The sequence below is a fragment of the Ursus americanus genome, chromosome 7, assembly GCF_024610735.1.
Source record: "Ursus americanus isolate L20-20 chromosome 7, mUrsAme1.1.p, whole genome shotgun sequence".
In the NCBI taxonomy this organism is placed as follows: domain Eukaryota; kingdom Metazoa; phylum Chordata; class Mammalia; order Carnivora; family Ursidae; genus Ursus; species Ursus americanus.
This window is the reverse complement of record NC_142133.1, coordinates 65386935-65407116: the sequence shown is the minus strand read 5'-3', so window position 1 is coordinate 65407116 and position 20182 is coordinate 65386935. Positions and strand designations below refer to the sequence as shown.

Sequence of the window (20182 nt, the reverse complement as noted above, 5' to 3'; positions counted from 1 at the left end):
AATTAGAGCAAATAACGAAAGTAAACCCTCGGCTTTGCAAACTGGGCTTGCGCCTTGAAGCTGCGGAGCACGCTGCGTCCCCGTCGTGCAGGGAAAATGCTGCCCAGCAGCCAGAGGTTGCGGATGGGATCTCACAGCGTCCGCGATCCTATGAAAGACACGGGGGGTGAGGAGGGGCCGGGTTGTTTGTTTTGTAAAAAGCAGGGAAATGGAAGGGAGGTGTATTGCCCATTTCCTTCGTCCAGAGTTGGGAAGCGGGTCCTTTGGTCGCACTTCTGTTTCCGGCTTCCTTTGTTCTGTGCGACGTGGAGGGGCTCGGCGGAGCGGGCTCCTCTATAAAGTGTTGAGGGGGGGCAGCCTTCCCCAAAGTCTCTTAGATCTTGTCATAGTGCGGCCTTGGTAAGCATTAGGGAGGAACTGGCAGGCGCTGGGAGCAGCGGAGCCTTCGATAGCTCAGTTGGTAGAGCGGAGGACTGTAGTGGTATGTGTTGCGGCAATCCTTAGGTCGCTGGTTCGATTCCGGCTCGAAGGACTTCGTACAATCTTTTTAGCCTCCGCTTAATTCAATTATCCCGTAGGGAGAAAGTTTCACTCAGAGGCCCGCTGTGCATTTGCAGGAGCACTGCAGCTGTTCGGTAAAACGCATGTGCGGTTCGTAGTCAGGATCCAATCCGGCGCTCTTGTGGGTTAGATGCAAAGATATGTATTACTATGGCTTGCGTGTGATTATTATATGCCTGCTTAAAAAAAATCCTGCCTGTGATCCCACTGTACTCTGCTATATAAACATCTTTTACTACGGTCTGTCCTCGGTCAGCGACCAGCCCAGAACAGCCTGTAAGGCAAAGGGAAGAAGAACGGGAGCAAGCGGGGGATTAGCTCAAATGGTAGAGCGCTCGCTTAGCATGCGAGAGGTAGCGGGATCGATGCCCGCATCCTCCACTCGGGTTTTGTTTTTTTTTGCCCCGTGCACCGGAGGATCCCTCAATAGCGGCAGATCCGCTGACCGAGGAAGGTGTTTTGTGATGCACAGAGGAGCATGCTGAGCAATGATTTGCTTCGCACATTGTCCTTTTATTTCGCAGGTGAGTCTTTTCCAGTTTATTTCCTGGTCACTTTGTGTTTTCCTCCTCCCGGCGGGCAGGCCGTTAACCGTCCGCTGGTAAGAGACTGTGGAACCCTCCAGCCGGATCTGCCGGCCGAGCCCCCAAGCGCCACTGGCTCAGGTACCCGCTAACGTGCGAGGGAACCCCTGCGTGCTGACCAATGGCAGCGCGCCTTACTGGGCGGGTAGCCAGCTGTACCCGCGGCCAATAGGCGAGAGACTTCTTGTTTCCTGGCAGAGCGGGGTCCCGGCACCGCGGCGCTCGGGTTTTGTTTGGGTCCTGGGTGGAGGGCCCGGGTGCCGGGGCCCGAGGTGGCGCCTCGCTAGCGGGAGAGGGAGCGGGATCGCCGGCCCCGAGAGAGGTGAGGGGCGGTGCGTGGAGCGCGGGCCCCGCCGGCCCCGGCCCCGCCCCCTTGTCAGCCCCTTTCAGCCCGGAGCCCCTCTGGAATGCCACCCCGCCCCCCCCGCCCGTCCCACCCCCGCCCCACCCCCGGCCCGGGCCTCCCCGGCCCCACCCCCACGCCCGTGGCCGCACTTCTGACCCCCAGTCCCTGCCTCGAGTGTGAGTCTGTCTCGCCCCTCCATGCCTCCGAACCCCACCCTGCCCTGGGCGAGCTCGGTCAGTGTGAGGCGAGGGTCTGTCGGAGTCGAGGATCGAGAAGCCACCCCTTGCCCCCAAGTGGGTGTCTACCAGCCACTTTTTTAGGGGTGCTCAGAATACCCATCACTCACCCACAACTACTGCCAGCCTAGCTCTTTCAGGGACTCCAGTGCTTTGCAGGGCGGGAGGGGGCTGGAAACAGACCCATGTCCTAACTGGGATTGAGCTACAGTCTCCAGGTGAGCAGGTGGCTTCTGCCCAGTTTCTTTTGTCTTGGCAAAGGCCGCAGTTCTCTAGTTTTCTTTCATAATAGGCATGAGGTAGTAAGGAAAAAAAAGAAAGAAAGAAAGAACCAGCCCTTCCAGGGCTCAGGGGAGCAACAGACCGAATACCTGGTTAGTACTTGTGAGGACGGAGGAGTGGAGAGAAGCAGCTGCCCACTTAAACTTAGAAACTTGGAACTTGGTTCTCTCGGCTTTGCTCTGCTGGAGAGCGGGAGCCAGTCTAGGAACCAGAGACCCAGAAAGGCCCATCCTTCAAGATGGCCATGTGTTGTGCTGGGTGTATCTGGGCTAGGTGTGGGGAATCTGACCTATTGTTATCCTCTAACCTTTGGGCTGCAGAAATGTTTAGAATCTAGCATTTCTCAACACAGTTAAGCCATTGAGTGCTTCGTTCTGGAATAGCCAAGCTGTTGTAAAATGAGGTCCTTTTAGGTCAGTTATAAACTCTTAGCGTGGGGACAGAATACTGCTTTCTCTTAGCCTTTGGCAGAAGGCCACTTCTACCTTTTCTGAGGTGGAGTCTGTTGCTTCTTAGAGCACTCCCTAAGAATAGCTTTCATTTATCAGGAGATACCCAAAAAAACTTGGTTTCCTTTTTCTTCCTCTCCTTCTTACACCCCCCGCCCCCATTTTTCCCCAGCTCTCAGGGCCAGAGTGGGCAGGAGGATGCTTTCCCAGCCTCACCATGGAGCTACGCTGTGGGGGCCTGCTGTTCAGTTCTCGCTTTGATTCAGGGAACCTAGCCCACGTGGAGAAGGTGGACTCTGTGTCCGGCGATGGCGAAGGAGGAGCAGCTGGGGCGTCAGCCCCCATCAGCAGCATTGCCTCTTCCCCTGACTACGAGTTCAACGTGTGGACCCGACCAGACTGTGCCGAAACAGAATTTGAGAATGGGAACAGGTAAGAGGAAAGAAGTGGAGAGTGGAAGAAGAAGAGAGATGTCCGTGTCTCCAGATCTCTGACTTACAGTTCCCACCATCACTGCCCTTCCTCTCCCTACTCTCCTCCCTCTCTCCTTGCCGCCTCCTTACTGAAGAGGCCTTTGCCAACTTCGCTTGCTCCAGCTGTCCCACGTACCCTCTCTCCAGCCCTCAGTATCCAGTGACCTGTTTCTCCTCTGGCCCGCAGGTCGTGGTTCTACTTCAGTGTCCGGGGAGGAGCGCCAGGGAAACTCATCAAGATCAACATTATGAACATGAATAAGCAAAGCAAACTGTACTCCCAGGGCATGGCCCCCTTTGTGCGCACACTGCCCACCCGGCCGCGCTGGGAACGCATTCGAGATCGGCCCACGTTTGAGGCAAGTTCTCCTTGAGGAGGAAAGACAGACAGGGGTACTAAAAGTAGAAGGGCCAGAAAAAAGGAGTTAGCCTCGATATGGAGTACCAGGCAGGCGGCACACAAGGTTTTGGTGTCCGCTTTCCCGCCAGTGCTAGCTGGAATCCAAGATAAGCCCCTGCCTTAGGAAGCCTAGAAGGAGCCGACTGTCATATGGAAAGTCCCAGAGGGAGGGAAGTTGGTCACTGTGTGAGGGGGTAAGGTCAGTTCCTGGCGATCCTAGTAGGGTCTTAGTTCTCACACCAACGGTCCCTCCCTCTTCCTCCTCTGCTCCTCAGATGACAGAAACGCAGTTTGTGTTATCCTTTGTTCACCGTTTCGTGGAGGGCCGTGGGGCCACCACCTTCTTCGCCTTCTGCTACCCATTCTCCTACAGTGACTGCCAGGATTTGCTAAACCAGCTAGACCAGCGCTTTCTGGAGAACCACCCTACCCATAGCAGGTGCCGACCCCACCCTTACTCCTGCCACACAGTCCCAGAGCAGACAGCACCTCGGCTGCTTCTGGAACTTGCCCCAGGAGCCCTGAACCAGAAACATCACCATTCTTTTTTCTGTACAGAATGTGGGACTTTGGGTACCTTTGATAAATATGTGTATGACCTTGATCTCACCGTACCACCACCTGCATTCCACTCATCCACCTGCCCAGTTCAAGCCTCTTAACGTCCCAGCTCCCATCAGTTATCCAGAGCTTAGCACTGCCATTGCCCAGCACACCTTTTTTTCTGTCCCAACAGAGGGCAACCGTGCACACAAAGTCATCTATCCTAGGGAGCCATAAACTGGGGAGAGAACAGTAAGTTTATCCTGTCCTGTATGCTGCATGCTAGCCGTGCAGACCACCCAAATCTTCAGCCTCATTTAACATCGTGAGGGACTACAAGGTCCCAAAGGTTAAGGTAAAAGACCAGATCCTACAAATCCTAGGCTGGCGATGAGGCTCCCCTCTTGTTAGGGCTTTAGGGACTTCTCCTGGCTTAATGATTTTTGTCCCCACAGTCCCCTGGATACTATCTATTACCACCGGGAGATCCTTTGCTATTCTCTGGATGGACTGCGTGTAGATCTGCTAACCATCACTTCCTGCCATGGGCTTCGAGAAGATCGGGAGCCCCGTCTAGAGCAGCTATTTCCTGATACCGGCACCCCCCGACCATTCTGTTTCACAGGCAAGAGGGTGAGTGGGAATAGCCTAGAGATAGTACCTTGGCCTTTCCTTAGCCGCAGACCTTGCTAACAGCTTGAGGCACGTTATCTCTGGGCATCCTGGCCACAGCCTTAGCCTGCATTGGGAGGCAAGCATGGCCACTCCCACTCCACCTGCAGACTCAGCCAGCTGGAAATCCAGTGGCTAGTCCTGCCCGCCCTACCCCATGTTCTGTTAGAGTGGACCTACAGAGTAACTGGCCTAATGACCGCTCTCCTCTCCACCTCAGATATTCTTCTTAAGCAGTAGGGTACACCCTGGGGAGACTCCATCTAGCTTTGTCTTCAATGGCTTTCTGGACTTCATCCTTCGACCTGATGACCCCCGGGCCCAAACCCTGCGTCGCCTCTTTGTCTTTAAGCTGATTCCCATGTTGAACCCCGATGGTGTGGTCCGGGGCCACTACCGGTAAGAAGCCTCCCCAGCCTCTCAGGATTGTTCCCAGTCCCCCTCGTGTCCTCCATCCCAGTGAAATACTGTGAGAGCCTCTCCTTTAACTTCTCCTATATGACAGTCCTCTTGCACCGAACAAGGGCAAGCCCGTCTCCTTGTCCAGTGACCAGAGAAGAAAGGTGGCACATCTCGTGGCACTCTCTGGAAGGAGTAGTTAGAATAACCGCAGGTTCTGCTGGGTGCAGGGAGCCCTCTTAGGTCTCTGAGGTAGGGCTGACAGCCGATCAGGGAGAGGGCCTGTCCTCAATGCTTGCCTTCCTCATGCAGCCTGAGTCTCCCATTTTATAAGTCCGTCCCCCATGGGCTCCCTTTCATCCATGCTCACGTCTCCCCCACTAGCCTAGCCTCTCGAGCCTGCTGCAGTCCCTGTCCTCCTACAGCACAGACTCACGTGGCGTGAATCTGAACCGTCAGTACCTGAAGCCTGACGCGGCCCTGCACCCAGCCATCTACGGGGCCAAAGCTGTGCTTCTCTACCACCACGTGCACTCCCGTCTGCACCCCCAGAGTCCCTCTGAGCACCAGCACAGTCCCCGTCTCCCTCCGGACGCGCCCCTTTCCGACCTCGAGAAAGCCAACCACCTCCGAAATGAGGCTCACCTCGGGCACACATCTGACGGGGACAGCCCTGAAGACTGGACACAGACCAGACCAGCGGAGCAGAAGGCCAGCGGCGTGTGGCTTGTGCCACAGCAGTGTGCGGACGCTGAGCAGCCAGCCCCCGACACCATCCCCCCGAAAGAGAGCGGTGTCGCTTACTATGTGGACCTGCACGGACACGCTTCCAAAAGGGGCTGCTTCATGTATGGCAACAGCTTTAGTGACGAGAGCACCCAGGTAGGGACCCCCGGGGTGTCATGGGAGTGCGGGGACTGTGGCAGGTCGGGAGATAGAGCGTAGGCCACGGAGAGAGGAAAGGTGGCCTTTGGTGGCAAGGCCCGCGACTGCAAGAGGTATCCTACCTCCAGACAAGCTTCAAAGGGCCGAGAAGGGGTGGCACTGGGGCTTGGTGTCTCAGTCATTACATCATGACCTTTGAACAAACGTCAAGCTGTCAGCATTAGAGTCTTTATTCTAGAGTTTGGGAAACCAGGGGGAAGGGGAAAGTTTGCATGATTGGAGAGAAGCTAAGAGCTTAAAAAGAGGCGGATTTGTACCTTTCCAACACCTGGAAGTGAGTCAGGCATGCAGTGAGAATTCCGGAACGCCGCCTACTGCTCGTGGTTGGAATGGGATCCGCCGCGGGTTTGGTCACACGGCCCCTGCTTGCCGTCGCTTCCTTGTGCGTTCCTCCCTTCTGTCTCTCCTCAGTTGCCTTTTTCTTCCCCCAAACAGGTGGAAAACATGCTGTATCCAAAGCTCATCTCCTTGAACTCAGCACACTTCGACTTCCAGGGCTGCAATTTCTCGGAGAAGAACATGTATGCCCGAGACCGCAGAGACGGCCAGTCAAAGGAGGGCAGCGGCCGGGTTGCGATCTACAAAGCCTCAGGGATCATCCACAGGTTGGCTGGAAGCTGGGCTGTAGCCGATGAGGTACCTTCCCTAAAGAAACCACCACCCCGTCTCGGCTGTCTGAGGAGCGGGAGGCGGCCCAGGCCCTCCCAGGAGACAGGCTCATTATTAGCGCCCGTCTGTGGTCCGGGACTCTGTCTTTTGAGGACCTGCTGGGTACGCCGTGCTGTGCCGAGGCTAGGGCTTAGCACTTCGTTCGTATCCACTTTTTTCCAAGTGATGCCTTCTTAGACCACCAAGGCTGCTCCCCATGGTTCTGTCCTGATTCTGTCCAGGCAGGACACTAATAAAGGTCTCTGTGTCTTAGCTACACACTTGAATGCAACTACAACACTGGGCGCTCCGTGAACAGCATCCCTGCCGCCTGCCATGACAACGGGCGTGCCAGCCCCCCTCCCCCGCCGGCCTTCCCCTCCAGATACACTGTGGAGCTCTTCGAGCAGGTATGGATACATGGGATACATGGGGAAAGGGGAACTCCAAGTCTGGAAGGGCCTTCGCTCCTGCGGCCTGACTCGGGTCCTCTGAAGAGAGGCTCACCGCTGTCAGCATCTCACCCCGGGCTTACTGTTCTCAGCTAACCTAAGGGGCAGGCCGTGGCTGTGATGGTATCAGAGGGTGAGCGGGCACTGTTTCTAACCCCATATCGCAGACAGTCCCCGGCACAGCTGAGTCACATTCTTTGCCTCTGAGCTCGTCTTCCTCCTCCTACTGGGTTGTTCACTTCTGGGCTTAAAAGCATCGCCTGTACACTGGTCTTGATGACCCCTGGGGTCCTAGGGCACACAAGAGAAGCAGAAAGAGCTGCAGGTTATAGAAGAGATCAAAGCACCTTCTGCTAGAATTCCTTCCTGGGGCCAGCCAGAAAGCACACCTCCTCTTGCCCGTAAAGGATGAGGGCCCCCAAATGAGCAACAGTCTAGGGAACAGCTTAAATCTGCCGAGATAAACAACCCTGGCACAAAATTTGGGGTACCCACTGAGAAAATTTGAGGCCTGGCCTCTCCTTCCCTTCCACGGTGCTGTGTGACCCACCCCAACAAGCAGCCTGGGCTGGAAGGCCCAGATGCTGAGCCCCCTGGACCACCCCGCAGGTGGGACGAGCTATGGCCATTGCCGCTCTGGACATGGCAGAGTGCAACCCATGGCCCCGGATCGTGCTGTCGGAGCACAGCAGCCTCACGAACCTGCGTGCCTGGATGCTAAAACACGTGCGCGGCAGCCGAGGCCTGAGCGGCACCGTGAGCGGGGCTGTCAGCAAGAAGAGAGGCGCTCGGACGCCACCCAAAAGCAACAGGTAAGACCACAGCGTGAGGGAGGAGACGGTGTGAAGGTGGAACAGGGCTCCAGGGCAAGGAGTTCCGAGGGATTTGTGTTCCTTCCCTATCCAAAAGGACCACATGGTGAATATTTTCAGAGTAATTTAAATTGGTAAGATTAATGCATTTTTTTGAAAATGGGATCCTCTTCCATTTTACCTGGAGCTACAGACCCTAGGCATCTGAAAACCAGGCCAGGGGATTCCCTGCTCAGAGCCCTGCACAAAATTAAATATAATTGCAGCAAAGGTGGGGGCAAGGTGTTGGCTTCCAGTGGTCGGGGATGAGTCAGGGTTCCCAGGGCCAGCACCGAGGGAATAAGACGGGTATTCACTGCGAGTTAAAGCTGCCCAGACACAGCCCTGTAGCTCTTAGTATGCCTTCTGCAGGACCAGCTCTGTGTGAACAAGGGGTCGTAGGCATTCTGAGGTCAGCTGGTGTGCCCGGGTCAGATACCGCATCCATGGACACAGATTCCTCCCTTCTCCCTTGCAATGAGTCCCTGAGCCTGTCCCCCAGAGGTGCCTTCCTGAGCACCAGACCCTGGGGAAAGCCTTGGGACATGACCTCCCCAGCCCGCGGTTAACCGGCCTCTGCTTCTTTGCAGCGGCTTGCCTGTTTCCTGCTCTGAAAATCCCCTGAGCCGGGCACGCAGTTTTAGCACCGGCACAAGTGCCGGGGGCAGCAGCAGCAGCCAACAAAACTCTCCACAGATGAAGAACTCCCCCAGCTTTCCTTTTCATGGCAGTCGGCCTACAGGGCTGCCAGGCCTGGGCTCTAGCACTCAAAAGGTCAGCCACCGGGTGCTGGGCCCTGTCAGAGGTAAGCCAGTCTGGGAGCCCCTGCAACAGGTGTTCAGTTGTTTGGGGCATTGCTGGGGGAAGTGAGAGCTTGAAGATACGCACTTGGCTGGGACCAAGGGGTCAACCAATAAAATTAGTTTATAGCAGACTCTGCAGCCTCTCCTGCGACCTTGGTGTTCCCCGCGCCACGAGCTCCAGAGCAGGAGTGTGCGTGGCCCGGGCGGGAGGCCTGGGCACCTGGGCTTCGGCACTTGCTGGGAAGCAGGGGGCTTTTCAAGGACAAAACACTAGCTGAAGCAGGGCCATACGGAAGTGAGGAGCCTCCACGGCAGGGCCAGGGTCAGTCTGTCTCGTTGGGAGCAGTGTAGGGAAATGTCCTCACGACGCCAGCCGCGGCACTGTAGAGCTGGAGACCCCCAGCCCAGGTCTCTGTGGGATGAAATTGTTCCTGGCTTCAGAGCCTGTTCAGAAAGTGGCATCGGAAGGATTCCAGCTCTTCCAACAAAAAATGGAAGAACTACAGACAGTTTGTCTGAGACTTACTAAACAGTCTGGGCCCTTCCAGCAGTGGCCACAGCTGCTCGGTGGTGCATCGGGACCCCTAGGCTTGGCTCGAGGAGACCCTGCCTGATAAGAGATTCTGGGTTCAAATGTGTAACAGAAACAGATGGGCTTTTAGGGAAAAAGAAGAGGAAGGCCTATGGAGCCATTCCTTGGGAGTGACTCAGACTTTGGTGGGGAGAGACTGCCGTGTTGCCACTTCTAGAAGTACACTGACCCCCAAATCAGTATCGTTCATGGCCTCTGGGCTGGAGAAATCCTGCCAGAGATGGAGGCTTGTCAGCTGGAGCTCAGAGTTCTGCACTCATCCTCGTTAGCACTTCCCCGGTGCAGACCAGAAGCACGCACTGGGCCAATGGGTATGGAAATCCGCACTGGGTACAGCAGCACAGGGGAGAGAGCAGCTTTGACCAGTAAGACCGTTTATCCCCGATAAGCAACGCAGTTACCCCTGCTTATGTTCCAAGCCCCACTCTTGGAGATCCTCCCATTGCTGGTACAGGATGCTTTTGTACACTGTGTTTGAAGGACGGTATTAAAGTAATACTAACGCCGTGTATTTAAATAGCATTAAACAGTGAACAAAACAGTATCACATATATATTTCATTTGATCCTCACAAGGACCTCTGGGGTGGATGGTGTTTCCATTTTTCTGGAGAAAACGGAGGCTGTGGAAGGGGGACTTGTCCAGGATTTCACAGCTCTTAGTGGCAGCATTACTCAAGCTTCTTACTATTCAAACTTCCTCTAATTTCTTTTCCTTTTTTCTGGGTTTTTTTTTCCCCCTTTTCTTTCTTTGTCAGCCTCTCATACCTCTTCACTCATAGCTCCTGGGAAGGAATGTCAGCGTCCTAGATTCCCCTTCCCTGACTACAAAAGAGAAATAGGAAAGAGTCCTCTCTAGGTCCAGCTCCTCCCTGGAGGATTCTAGGCAGTTTGTAATCAGTATTTTACTGTCACGCCCATCCCCACCCCAATGCAGAGTGCTGTGCGAAGCGCCTTCAGTGAGGGACATGTACTGTCTCTGGTACTTGCCCCAGATAACTAAGAGAAAAGGTGCATATTCAGTACTAAGGATTTCCTTACAGGAAACAGGCCTAGAACAGTCAACAGAGCATAAAAGCACACACACATTATAAACACAGGGGACTTGGGGAGCCACTGTCGTAGATAAACTCAAGAGTAATTAGCCAAAGAATGTTTGGTTGAGGAATGGTTTTGAAGAATGGATGGTAGCATATGGCCTGATAAAAACATTCCAGAGATGAGAACGGTAGCCAGGAGCAGCACTGCTGCGTAGAGAGGACAAGAAGCAGACATATCTTGCTGGCTCAAAGGGCCAAGCCCTTCAGCACAGAAATCAGGTGAAGAGAAGTAGAAGGAAGAAGTTAAAATGCCTTGAAAAGAAAGATTATGAGTTAACTGAGACATACAGCAACGACTGTGTGCTTTAGAGAATGATGAGAACAAAAGATTTATGGAAGAACAGCCTGTGAACTGTACACACTGGGCAGGCAGGGGGTGGGGAATCCTCGCCACAGTTTGTACGCGAGATGACTAATGGCTGGTCCGGAAAGGAGAGATGAATATATGTATCAGCAATAGAGATGGCAGGGTTCAGTGATGGTGGAAAAAAGGCAAACTAAGAGCTTCAAGGCTGTCAGCCAAAGGAAAGAGTCATGGTGATGTTAAGACATTGGAAGAAAAAATGTTGAGTTTGTTTATTCTAGACATGCTTGGATGTCGTGCGCTATCTATATGGAGATGTTCTGCAGGCAAAAAAAAGAGTCAGCATGTAGAAAAGGCGACAGCAAGGTCGTCTCTAGGCGTCATCCACACACGCAGGTAAAACAAGTGAGAAGCGATGTCCCCCCAGGGGAATGAACTAAGAAGCAGAAAAAAAAGAGCTGGCTCAAGTAAGAGACACCTGGGGACTTGCGTCAGTATTTGTAAGAGCTGAGAAACTATGTCTCTAAAGTCAGAGGGTTGAGAAGGGGATCACTAATGAGACCAAACAGGAATACTCTAAGGAGGTAAAAGGTCAGAGTGCTGGAATCTTGACTCCGGGTGCTACAATTTTTGCTACTTCATCTCCTAAGACCCCTGAGAGGCCTCCAGGATAGGAGACCAGGCCTGGCTTAGGATAGGGACCTGCAATGCAGACTGTGGTATCCGGACTGGGCTTCTTCAACCAACCCTCGGAAAAACAGCTTCGCCTAGTTGATCTGTCCTGGAGCTTTGTGCTGCTTCCTGGCTCCGCACATCTGGCTCCTTGGCCCCTGCCACACCCAGGCATACTCTGTCTTCCAAGACAGGAAGAACACAACTCCCCTATCTCGGAGACCTAACTGTAAAGCAGCTATACTTTCCAAACCCAAAACCGAGACTGTGATTTGACAAAGGATTTTCTCCTGACTTGTAAATTTATGAGAAATTTCCCACTACTGTATAAAAATCATATCACACTTAACTATACATTTAATTCACGACTATCCTTTATTGGCTAAAACAGCATGAGATTGTGCTATCCAGAATACTTGAGAAAAGATCCAGGCAGCCAGCCAGAAGCTCAAAGCAGAGGTTCAGGGAACCAGTCTGGCAGGTTCTGTCCTCAAGACTGGAGGGTGACATTTCAGAAGGCCGTGTAAAGCAACTCAGGGGTGAAGGCGAATGTTCCTGGGACAGAAGGCTGCAAGAGCGTCCGAGGAAGCCGACCCCACCACCGCAGTGCCGGGAGCTGCTTTACCTGGTTCCCCCAGCTGCAAAACAGGTCCTGAGCAGCACCTTCCCGGCTCTGCGGTCAGGCTCCAATCCAGCAGGCGCAGAAGCGCACACGGCACTAGCAGCCGCCCTTGCTGCCGAGGAGGGCGAGCTCATGGAAATAGCTAGTCCACGACTGAGTCAGGGAAGCCCAACGCCTGCAAGATGCTCGTGCAAAAGGAGGTGCAAATACAGCTTGAAGGCAGGCCTGCTGGGGGAGAGTGGATAAGTCACCCGCTTCTCCTGTCAGTCCTGCAGGGCATAGGGGCTAAGGTGAGGCCAGTGGGCACCCAGGGCTCAGGGTCAGGCTGAGGCCTCCTCACGCTGTGCACCCTACGTGCTTCCTCCCAGCCCTGGACTCGGGCACGTCTCTCTCCATAACGGAACCTGGCCCATCTGGCGGGCCCCTGCGGTAAAAGACAAGAGGCTGTGTCAAAGTGGAGCCTGTCAGCCGGCATCCTTCCACCGCCACTGTCCTCCCTCCCAGCTCTGGCCCTTCCACCTGCGGCTCCTAGAACTCTATCCTGGCCTCTGCCGTGCTGTGGCTCAGCCGACAGGCTGCGAGCAGCTCAAGCCCCATGGTAAGTGGAGGCGCCTCTGGAAAGCGAGGCAGAGGACACAGGAAGAATGGCTCCAGCACCACCCTTTCACTTTTACTGCTGCAAACAAGTTTCGTGGTGAAGGGCAGATTAAAGCTTATTTGAGGGCACGACAGGTCTCCTAACACATCCATTTGTTCCCTTGGCACCTAGCACTTATTAAATCATCAGCAAATACTTGTTGAATGAATACAAGGCACGAAGTGGGGAGCCCGATCAATGCTGGTCTCACCTTTCTACCCTTAAGGGGGCATCAGTGAGGTCTGCGATCATGCCAACGACTCAGTAAGATCTAGGGTGCTGCACGGAGGGACAGTTCGAAAGAGGTCTCGGGCGGATGATGCCAGACCCAGGCCCAAGTCAGATAACTGCTCCTTGAAGTCATGAGACCTTTAGAATATCCATTGACTCCTGCACTGGTGCGGGCCGGCCGCCTCTACCTCAGACCCTCGCCCCAGGAAATCCTACCACTCCCCAAATGCAGTCTCCAGCTGATGACCATAAAAATACAGTCTCCCTGCTTCTGGAAGCAAAGCTGATTCACGTATCACTCTGCACTCAGCCTTAAGCCACTGCCTCTATAGCTTAGAACCAAGAAATAACAGAGCTGGGGCTCCTCCCTTAAATCGTCTCAGTGGGGACTGAGTAGGCCTGGATTATATACCAGGGGCCAGAAGTCAAAACATGAGAAGCTGGGCTGTGTGCTCACCCTGCCAAGCTAACAGGCAGGCCTGGCCAGGTTTTAAAACCGTCTAAGTGAGAGTTAAAGTGCTATCTTTAAATGCCTAACCCTTTCCATATTAGGCCTCTCTCCTAAACCAGACTGGTCTCCCATCCTTCAGCTCTCATCAGGGCAGGATTCTTGAGTTGTATCCATAGTCTCTCTCCCAGAATACCTACCTTCACACTGACAGTTTCCACATCCTATGCCTGTTTTGCTTCATACTCTCCTGAATGCTTCTCAGTTCTTGCTACAACCTCCAAATGTCCCAAAGGCTTTCATTCGCTTTCTTACTTGCTCTTTCTTACCTTTCCTGGGGTGGGTGAGGTTCCATCCTTTAACATGATTTCAGCATACCCTTGTGTATAGGTATTCCTCAGATCCTCTAGAAACTATTTCCATCCTTGATCACATTCAGGTTCATTTCTGCCTATTATGCACTGACATTTGGCCATCATCCTGATATCACTGTTTTACCACAGAATTACCCAGGTCTGGGTTCTACAGTATTTCTAAGTCACTCGTGGTGGGTAACACTCGGGTTATTTGACTGTATCCATGAGTCTCTGACTTCTGTTGTCTTTTAGTGCTGTGTCACCTCTTACTAGGTCCCTACGGTCTGGTTGTTGTTGTTGTTGTTGTTGTTTATTGACGTATAGTTGACAGGTCTGGTTATTTTTGACTCTTGGCTGTAGCCGGTACCCAGCCTCTCAACAAACTTCTCAAAGCTAAAGTACCTTCTGTCCTGAAATCTCTCCCTTTTTTCTATTCCTTATTCATATAAGTATCAATTTTTAAAAATCTGGTTTGGGACTTCCAAAAGTAGCCTGTCACTGCTAGCTGATGCTCAGTAGAGCTGGACAAGTTAATTGTCACCTACTTCCTGAATTAGAGGTGCTTTCCATCTAATACATGTTGCTTTGTTAGGGGCCACTGGCATCCTGGGACCGCCACTGAATTCAGCTCAATGAAGGTTAACAGCCCATTTGGTCTGAGAGTATGTTGGCACCTGCTGTCCCTCTGTGACAAGGAAGGACCTGCCAAACCCGAAAGCCTCCCTACCCAGTGCAGCCACTGTCAGCTCTCAGAACTCGTAGCAGTGAGGCTTTAGGCACGAGGAGTGGACCAGAGAGCGAGCCGCCACCCAGGGTGTAAGCCTATGTCCTTAGGCTCAGAGAGATTACTGAGGCAGCCCATGGTCTATAGTGGGTGTCTGCTCTCCAGGAAAACGAAACCTCTACTAAAGTCTCTGGTTTTCTAGGCAGAATTTTGTAGGCACTGGGATATATAGACTGGAAAAGACAAAGTCTCTATCCTCAAGAGATTCAAGTTTCAAGTAGAATACTAGTTAAGATTTCCTGAATATTATGTGCCAGGCACTATCGTAAGTACTTTACCTGTACTAACTTATTTCATAAAGGAGACAAAACCCATAAACAGTAGCCAAGTGAACAAAGGACAATGAGGGAAGGGGAACAGTCAGTTCCACCTGTGACGGTCAAGAGGCTTCGCCAAGGTGACATCTGAGATGGGACATGAAAGTTAGACTAGAAGAGGAAACGGACGTTGCAGAGAAACACAGGGCTAGCGGCCGCAGGGGCTATGGCAGAGGGCAAGAAGGATCGAGTCAGCGTCCTACCAAGGATGGGCAGACTGGAACCACAGCGGGTGGAGCTCCGAAGGCCACATTAAAAAGTTGAGATTTATCTTTTAAAAGACCTTCAATTATCTCCCCCTGGCCTGAACCAAATGATTTTTGATCAGGTTTAGGTTTTGGAATAATTTCCGGCACCACTGTGAAAGATGGATTGTAAAAGGGAAGAGATTCAAGCTAGGGCGACCAGCAGGGAATTTTTTTTCAAAAGCCTGATAAGAGAGAGAAAGACCTGTATCTGGACAGGGGCCATGGCGAGGGAGAATGGAGGCGAATCCAAGCAAAGGCAGGGGCAGTGTGTTCCAATTTGGTTAAACACAAACCAAAATGTAAGCGAGGAGTCACAAGCTGAAACAAGGTTTCTAGCCCATTTTTCACCAAGATAAGGAGAACAAAAGGCAGGATGGGAGAAGATGAGTTTTGCCGGGGTCATGAGAGACTACCAGGTAGAAATGCCAGTGGACCGCTGACCTGCAGTTCCAGGGAAAGAGCCAGAAAGCAGCTTGAGAGTTTAGAGGGTACAGAGCAGAAGAAGACCAAGAATAGATTGGGGGGGGGGGCACGGTGAGCACTGGTATTTGGTGGCAGGAAGAGCAAACGAAGAGGGACGGTTAGAGGTAGGAGAACCCAGGGGAGCCGTGTTGCGGAAGTCAAGCTCAGTAACTTCTGTGCCTGAAGAGAACGAACTGTTCAGAAATGAACCGGGGAGTGAGCAGGTTGGTTGGCCACAGACAGGTGGATGAGGGCTGGCTGTGGCCTGGACTACTGGAATAAACGGCAGAGGTCTTTCTACCCACGTGAGATTTACTTCTGAAGGGGGTGCTGGTGTGATGACAAGCTTGAGAGCCGGCACCTTCTGAGCAGGGGGCGCCGGCAAGGCAGTGCAGTGCCAGGGCCTCGCTTATTTTGCCCTTTTATCTCCTATGTCCCTTCCGCTCAGAGCCCCGAAGCCAGGACAGGAGACGGCGGCAGCAGCCACTGACCCATCGCCCTACTTCAAGCAGCCTGGCCCCATCCCCAAATCCTGCTAGTTCTAGCCCCGCCTCCTCACACAGCATGGGCCCCTGTCTGCTGCCCAGCACACTCAGCGTATCAGGTCTGTACCCACTGCCAGCGAAATCTGGGTTGGCCAGCCTCCTTCCTTCCTTACCACGGAGGGTATAGACCAGTCTCTCTACTAGGCTTAAAGCAGTCCCTCCCACTCCCTTGCCACCTGACCTGGCCTTCTCTCTTGACTGGATGTAATGCAGCCCTCCACACACCAGGGGCATCAGCTACCCTCCTGGATGGTCCTAAATCCCTAAAGCACCTATGCCCCTCCACAGGAAGCTGGAAATCGTCTTTGTATGATAAAATAATAGTTCCCAGTTCCTGAGTGTCTGCTGTGTGGCAGGCACTGCTCTAAGCACATTACCTCACTTAATCCTCATTTTTAAAGTTGAACAACCCAAGTACCTGCTACTTGGAGCTTCCTGACTCCACGAGCTGGGCAACATTAGACAAAACTGAATGAAAAAAGGCAGAGGTCTTTCACCTGTCGTCATGGCAAATGCAGTGTAACCACGTCTTCCACATAAAACCTAGGCCACCTGCTCTCCTTTTAAGTGATACCCCCAGCGGTGTAAAGGACTGAATGGGAAGGAGTCGTAAGACTCCAGTCCAACATCGTGTAACGCCCTCAGAGCTTGTAACTCCCAACCTATCAACTCTCTTCAATGGGCAGCCCTCAATCCACCAGTCTTGGATACTGTCTTGATTCTTAAACACTTACTCATTTGGATGGGATAGGCTCTAAGGTCTGTAAATTCAGAGTGGTTCAGTTTGGTGGACTCTGATTCAAGATCCAAGTTGCTATTCCAGCACTGGGACCAGACTAGAGCATGCCGTGCTTCTCAACCAGGGGCCATTTTGCCCACTAGGGAACGTGTGGCAAGGTCTGAAGACATTTCTGGTTGTTACAGTGGGGACAGGGTTGGGGAAGAAATGCTATCTAGTGGGTAGAGACCAAGAATGCTGCGTAACATTCTATAGTGCACAAGACAGCCCCCCACAACAAAGAATTATCCAGCCCAAAATGTCAATATTGCCAATACTGAGCAAACCTGATCTAGAGGAAGTTACCTCTTCTTCTCCATGGTCGCCTACCCTGATATGTTTCCTTTGTTTCCTAGGGAGCAGCTGCTCACTCCTGTCCTCAGGGGACAAGCCAGAGGCTGTCATGGTGATTGGGAAAGGGCTGCTAGGACCTCGGATCCCCTGTATCAGGACACGATTGCAGGTAAGTTTTGGGTCTTCCCCAGCCCCCAGCAAAACAACTCTGGCAGAGCCCAGCAAGGCATTGTTCATCTGGGTAGTGGGAGGGAAAATGCTCAGCACTGCTTTACAGCCTCTCCCCTCAACCATATCGGAAAGCTCCTCTCGTGCCTGAGTGCCTCTGTCTGTCCAGTGCCCCCAGTCCCTTCAGCCAGGTCCTTGCTTGCTTCCAACCCATGTCCCTGCCAGATATACCCTGACCTCAGCCTGCTAGCTTTGGCTTTGCCTGCCCCTGCCCTTAGCTTCTCCTCTCTTTCTGCCCAGACCTGCCCGAGGAGAGTTCCCGCCAGGAGGGGTCCCGGATTCCCCAGGTAACACAATCTGGTTGCTGCTCCTCAGAACAGCTGTGCCACCAACTCCAGTTCAGTCCAGATCCCCATGCTAAGTTGGCTGAAACTAGGTACAGGCAGAGACTGGATGGGTGAAACCTAAGCTGCTCTGGCAGGGGCTGAGGCACAGAAGGCTCTGAGGGAGAGCTACGGATTCTGCAACCACGTTCCATACACTGCTTCTCTAGTTAGCTAGATGTTAGACATGATATAACCATGGAGGTTAAATGCTGGATCCTTCTGCCTCCCCTGGTTCAGTAAGACTTGAAGTCATAGACTGAACACAAGAATTCTCTAGCTATGATCCTGCCTTACCTTCTCAGCCAGGGACAGTGCCAAGAAATTCAAGGTCCCAATACCCATGCTGACCTCTATACTACATTCTTACGTATGGAAACTCTAGAAGCAAACCCAGAAGCAAAACAGTTTATGGAAGAATCCAGCCTCTTAGCCCACCCCCTATCCATACAGGCTAGGCCCAGGTTGGGCCGGGGCTCACCGCCGACTTGCAGAGGGATGAGCGGCTCTTCCGGCCCCACATCCCCTATACCCCGGACCAGGGAAAGCAGTGAGCCGGAGCCGGGACCCCACTCTGCACCAGGGTGAGCACCCGGGTCCAGTCCCTCACCCCACCTCACTTCTAGCCCTTCATTCCCATTTCTGCCATTCAGGATCAGAAATTTTCTCCCTTCCCTACTCCCTCTGACCCCAAAAGACTAAAGGTACTTTCATTAAGAATCTTGTCCCTGATTTTTTTCCCATCATGGCCTCAGTCTTCCCTCCAAAGGGACAAGAAAACAACTTCTTGTTAGGGCCTAAGGCCTAGGAGCTGGCTTGTTCCAGCATCAGCCCACTATGCAACGCTCAACCCCTCTATCCTTACCCATCTCACCTCTCCCATCTCCCAGCCCCTGGCGAACAGACCAGAAGAGGGGCAGAGTTTTCACAACCCTGATTCCTCTCTCTTCTCTGTTGCAGGCTGCCTCAGGCCGGGCCCCCACGGCCCCGCTCTGCCCCTGCCTTTTCTCCTATTTCCTGTAGTCTATCTGACTCCCAGTCCCGGATTTGTTACAGCGGGGGGCCCTTGGGCCAACCTGAGGTTTGTTTTGTCCCTAAATCTCCCCCACTCCCTGTCTCTCCCCGGGTCTGATGCCTCAACCTTCATGCCCAGTATATAGCCCCAAGATGGGAACACAGTGAGAAATGTGCTAGTCCCCTCCCTCAGCTGTTGATTCCATGTGACAACCATAGCTCCTTGGAATGCCAGCCACACTGTTCTGAGGCATCCAGAGCACCACCTTGAGACAGGACAAAGCAGGAACCTGCTACCCCATCCCTCCCTCCACAGCACAAGATTTTGGGACCACAAAAAATATATCTATATTTTTATATTGGGGGGAGGGAGTAGAAAAGAAACCCCTATACTGGGCCCTACTCAGTGGCAGCTTCTTGTTCCATAGGGTTAAGGAAGACTTTGAGGAAATAAAAGTTGTTTGGAAAAATCCAGGTGTAGTTGATTTGTATGTTGTGATGGGTAGAGGGATGAAGTGAAGTGTGAAGGCCCCTCACACCCTCCATCTTGCCTCAGACTATGTCCTGGAACCCTAGAAAAGAGGGGGAAAGACCCGAGGTAAGGAAAATGCTGCAGCTTTCGTCTGGGGAAATCCTTCAGGCATCAACTCTCATCCACCCTGTCCCCCCCTTTACATTTTTGACCCACACTTAAGGTTCCCCCACCCCCGCCTTCCCCTAGGACTTGGGTCTACAGTAGCCAACTGCTAACTCAGTGCCCCTTGCCCCAGAATACGGAAATAGAATTCTACATCTTTACAACCACACACACACACACACACACACACACACACACACAAAGATGCACACGCACAAATTCTGCCTAAATAAAAGTCTAAACAACCTTAGAGAAGTGAGGACTACTTAAGTGAAGAGCCCAAATCCTCATACTTGGATGGCATCCTCAGTACCTTTATTCCTACCGGTGTCAGTGCCTCCTTGTAGCCAAACCCCCAACTTGGGCATCGGGGTACCATGAAGACAGGGGCTGAGGAGAATTAGGAAACTCACCCCATTCTAGCAGGGAGCAGTTTAAGGGGGAGAGGGCAGGGCACTGCAAGGCTCTCCCTACTGTGTGTGGATAAAGGGGCTCAGTTCTGGACTGTACCATGGTTGGCCCGACACTTTCTGATTTGAAGTTTCGAACCCTGCAGAGCCTGGCGCGGCCTCGCCACTCCACTCTCCGGGGGCTGGGCGCTAAGCCCCGGACCGTTACCTGGGGCGGAGAAAGCGCCACTTTCATTCCTGCTTCTTGGGATTGTTGACGGCCACGTAGTGATAGAGAACGACAAGCAGGAAGAGCGACACGCCCAGCATGTTGGCGAAGATGGCGAGCTGCACGTCTGTGATCATCCTGCGGAGAAGAGGGGGGCCTGAGCCTGCGGCCCGCACACTCCTCGCCCAGGCCGGGACCCGTCCTCGCCCCCAGGACCAGCCACCGCCGAAGCGCCGAGGAGCGCGCTTGCGTGCCTCTCACCTGATCAGCTGGGCTCCCGGTGCTGCGGTCTGCGTACTAGCCGGAGGTAGGAGTCCCGGCCCGGAAGT

The 20182-nt window shown here is 53.2% G+C and overlaps 2 protein-coding genes and 2 non-coding genes across 10 annotated transcripts; 3 read left to right on the top strand and 1 right to left on the bottom strand.

Annotated features, from left to right (window-relative positions):
* Window positions 1-442: 442 nt before the first annotated feature.
* Window positions 443-532, top strand: TRNAY-GUA (transfer RNA tyrosine (anticodon GUA)). Its single transcript is given in 2 exon segments — window positions 443-479; window positions 497-532. It is a non-coding gene; the product is annotated as a tRNA-Tyr (tRNA).
* A 337-nt stretch (window positions 533-869) lies between these two features.
* Window positions 870-942, top strand: TRNAA-AGC (transfer RNA alanine (anticodon AGC)). Its single transcript has one exon. It is a non-coding gene; the product is annotated as a tRNA-Ala (tRNA).
* A 367-nt stretch (window positions 943-1309) lies between these two features.
* Window positions 1310-19902, top strand: AGBL5 (AGBL carboxypeptidase 5). 6 transcript variants are annotated; one of them, XR_015725310.1, is made up of 16 exons: window positions 1310-1467; window positions 2631-2890; window positions 3119-3290; window positions 3607-3770; window positions 4330-4507; window positions 4767-4945; window positions 5371-5827; window positions 6326-6495; window positions 6813-6948; window positions 7600-7802; window positions 8432-8646; window positions 15865-16020; window positions 17096-17202; window positions 17502-17548; window positions 18038-18168; window positions 18545-18665. XR_015725310.1 is itself a non-coding variant. In XM_045809226.2 (16 exons), exons 2-16 carry the CDS (start codon window positions 2676-2678, stop codon window positions 19900-19902), a joined length of 2715 nt encoding a protein of 904 aa, XP_045665182.2. In that variant the 5' UTR covers window positions 1310-1467; window positions 2631-2675. The 6 variants fall into 6 exon arrangements, 4 of the variants coding, with proteins under 4 accessions (XP_045665182.2, XP_045665183.2, XP_087719915.1 ...); XM_045809226.2 differs by lacking the exon at window positions 17502-17548 and adding an exon at window positions 19792-19902; XR_015725311.1 differs by lacking the exon at window positions 15865-16020.
* On the bottom strand, window positions 6037-19990 carry OST4 (oligosaccharyltransferase complex subunit 4, non-catalytic). 2 transcript variants are annotated; one of them, XM_087863792.1, is made up of 2 exons: window positions 19854-19990; window positions 6037-7281 (listed from the first exon to the last, which is right to left on the bottom strand). In XM_087863792.1, the coding sequence occupies exon 1, from the start codon at window positions 19988-19990 to the stop codon at window positions 19877-19879; it is 114 nt and encodes a 37-aa protein (XP_087719918.1). In that variant the 3' UTR covers window positions 6037-7281; window positions 19854-19876. The 2 variants fall into 2 exon arrangements, with proteins under 2 accessions (XP_087719918.1, XP_045665185.1); XM_045809229.1 differs by lacking the exon at window positions 6037-7281 and adding an exon at window positions 18940-19170.
* Between the last annotated feature and the right edge of the window lie 192 nt (window positions 19991-20182).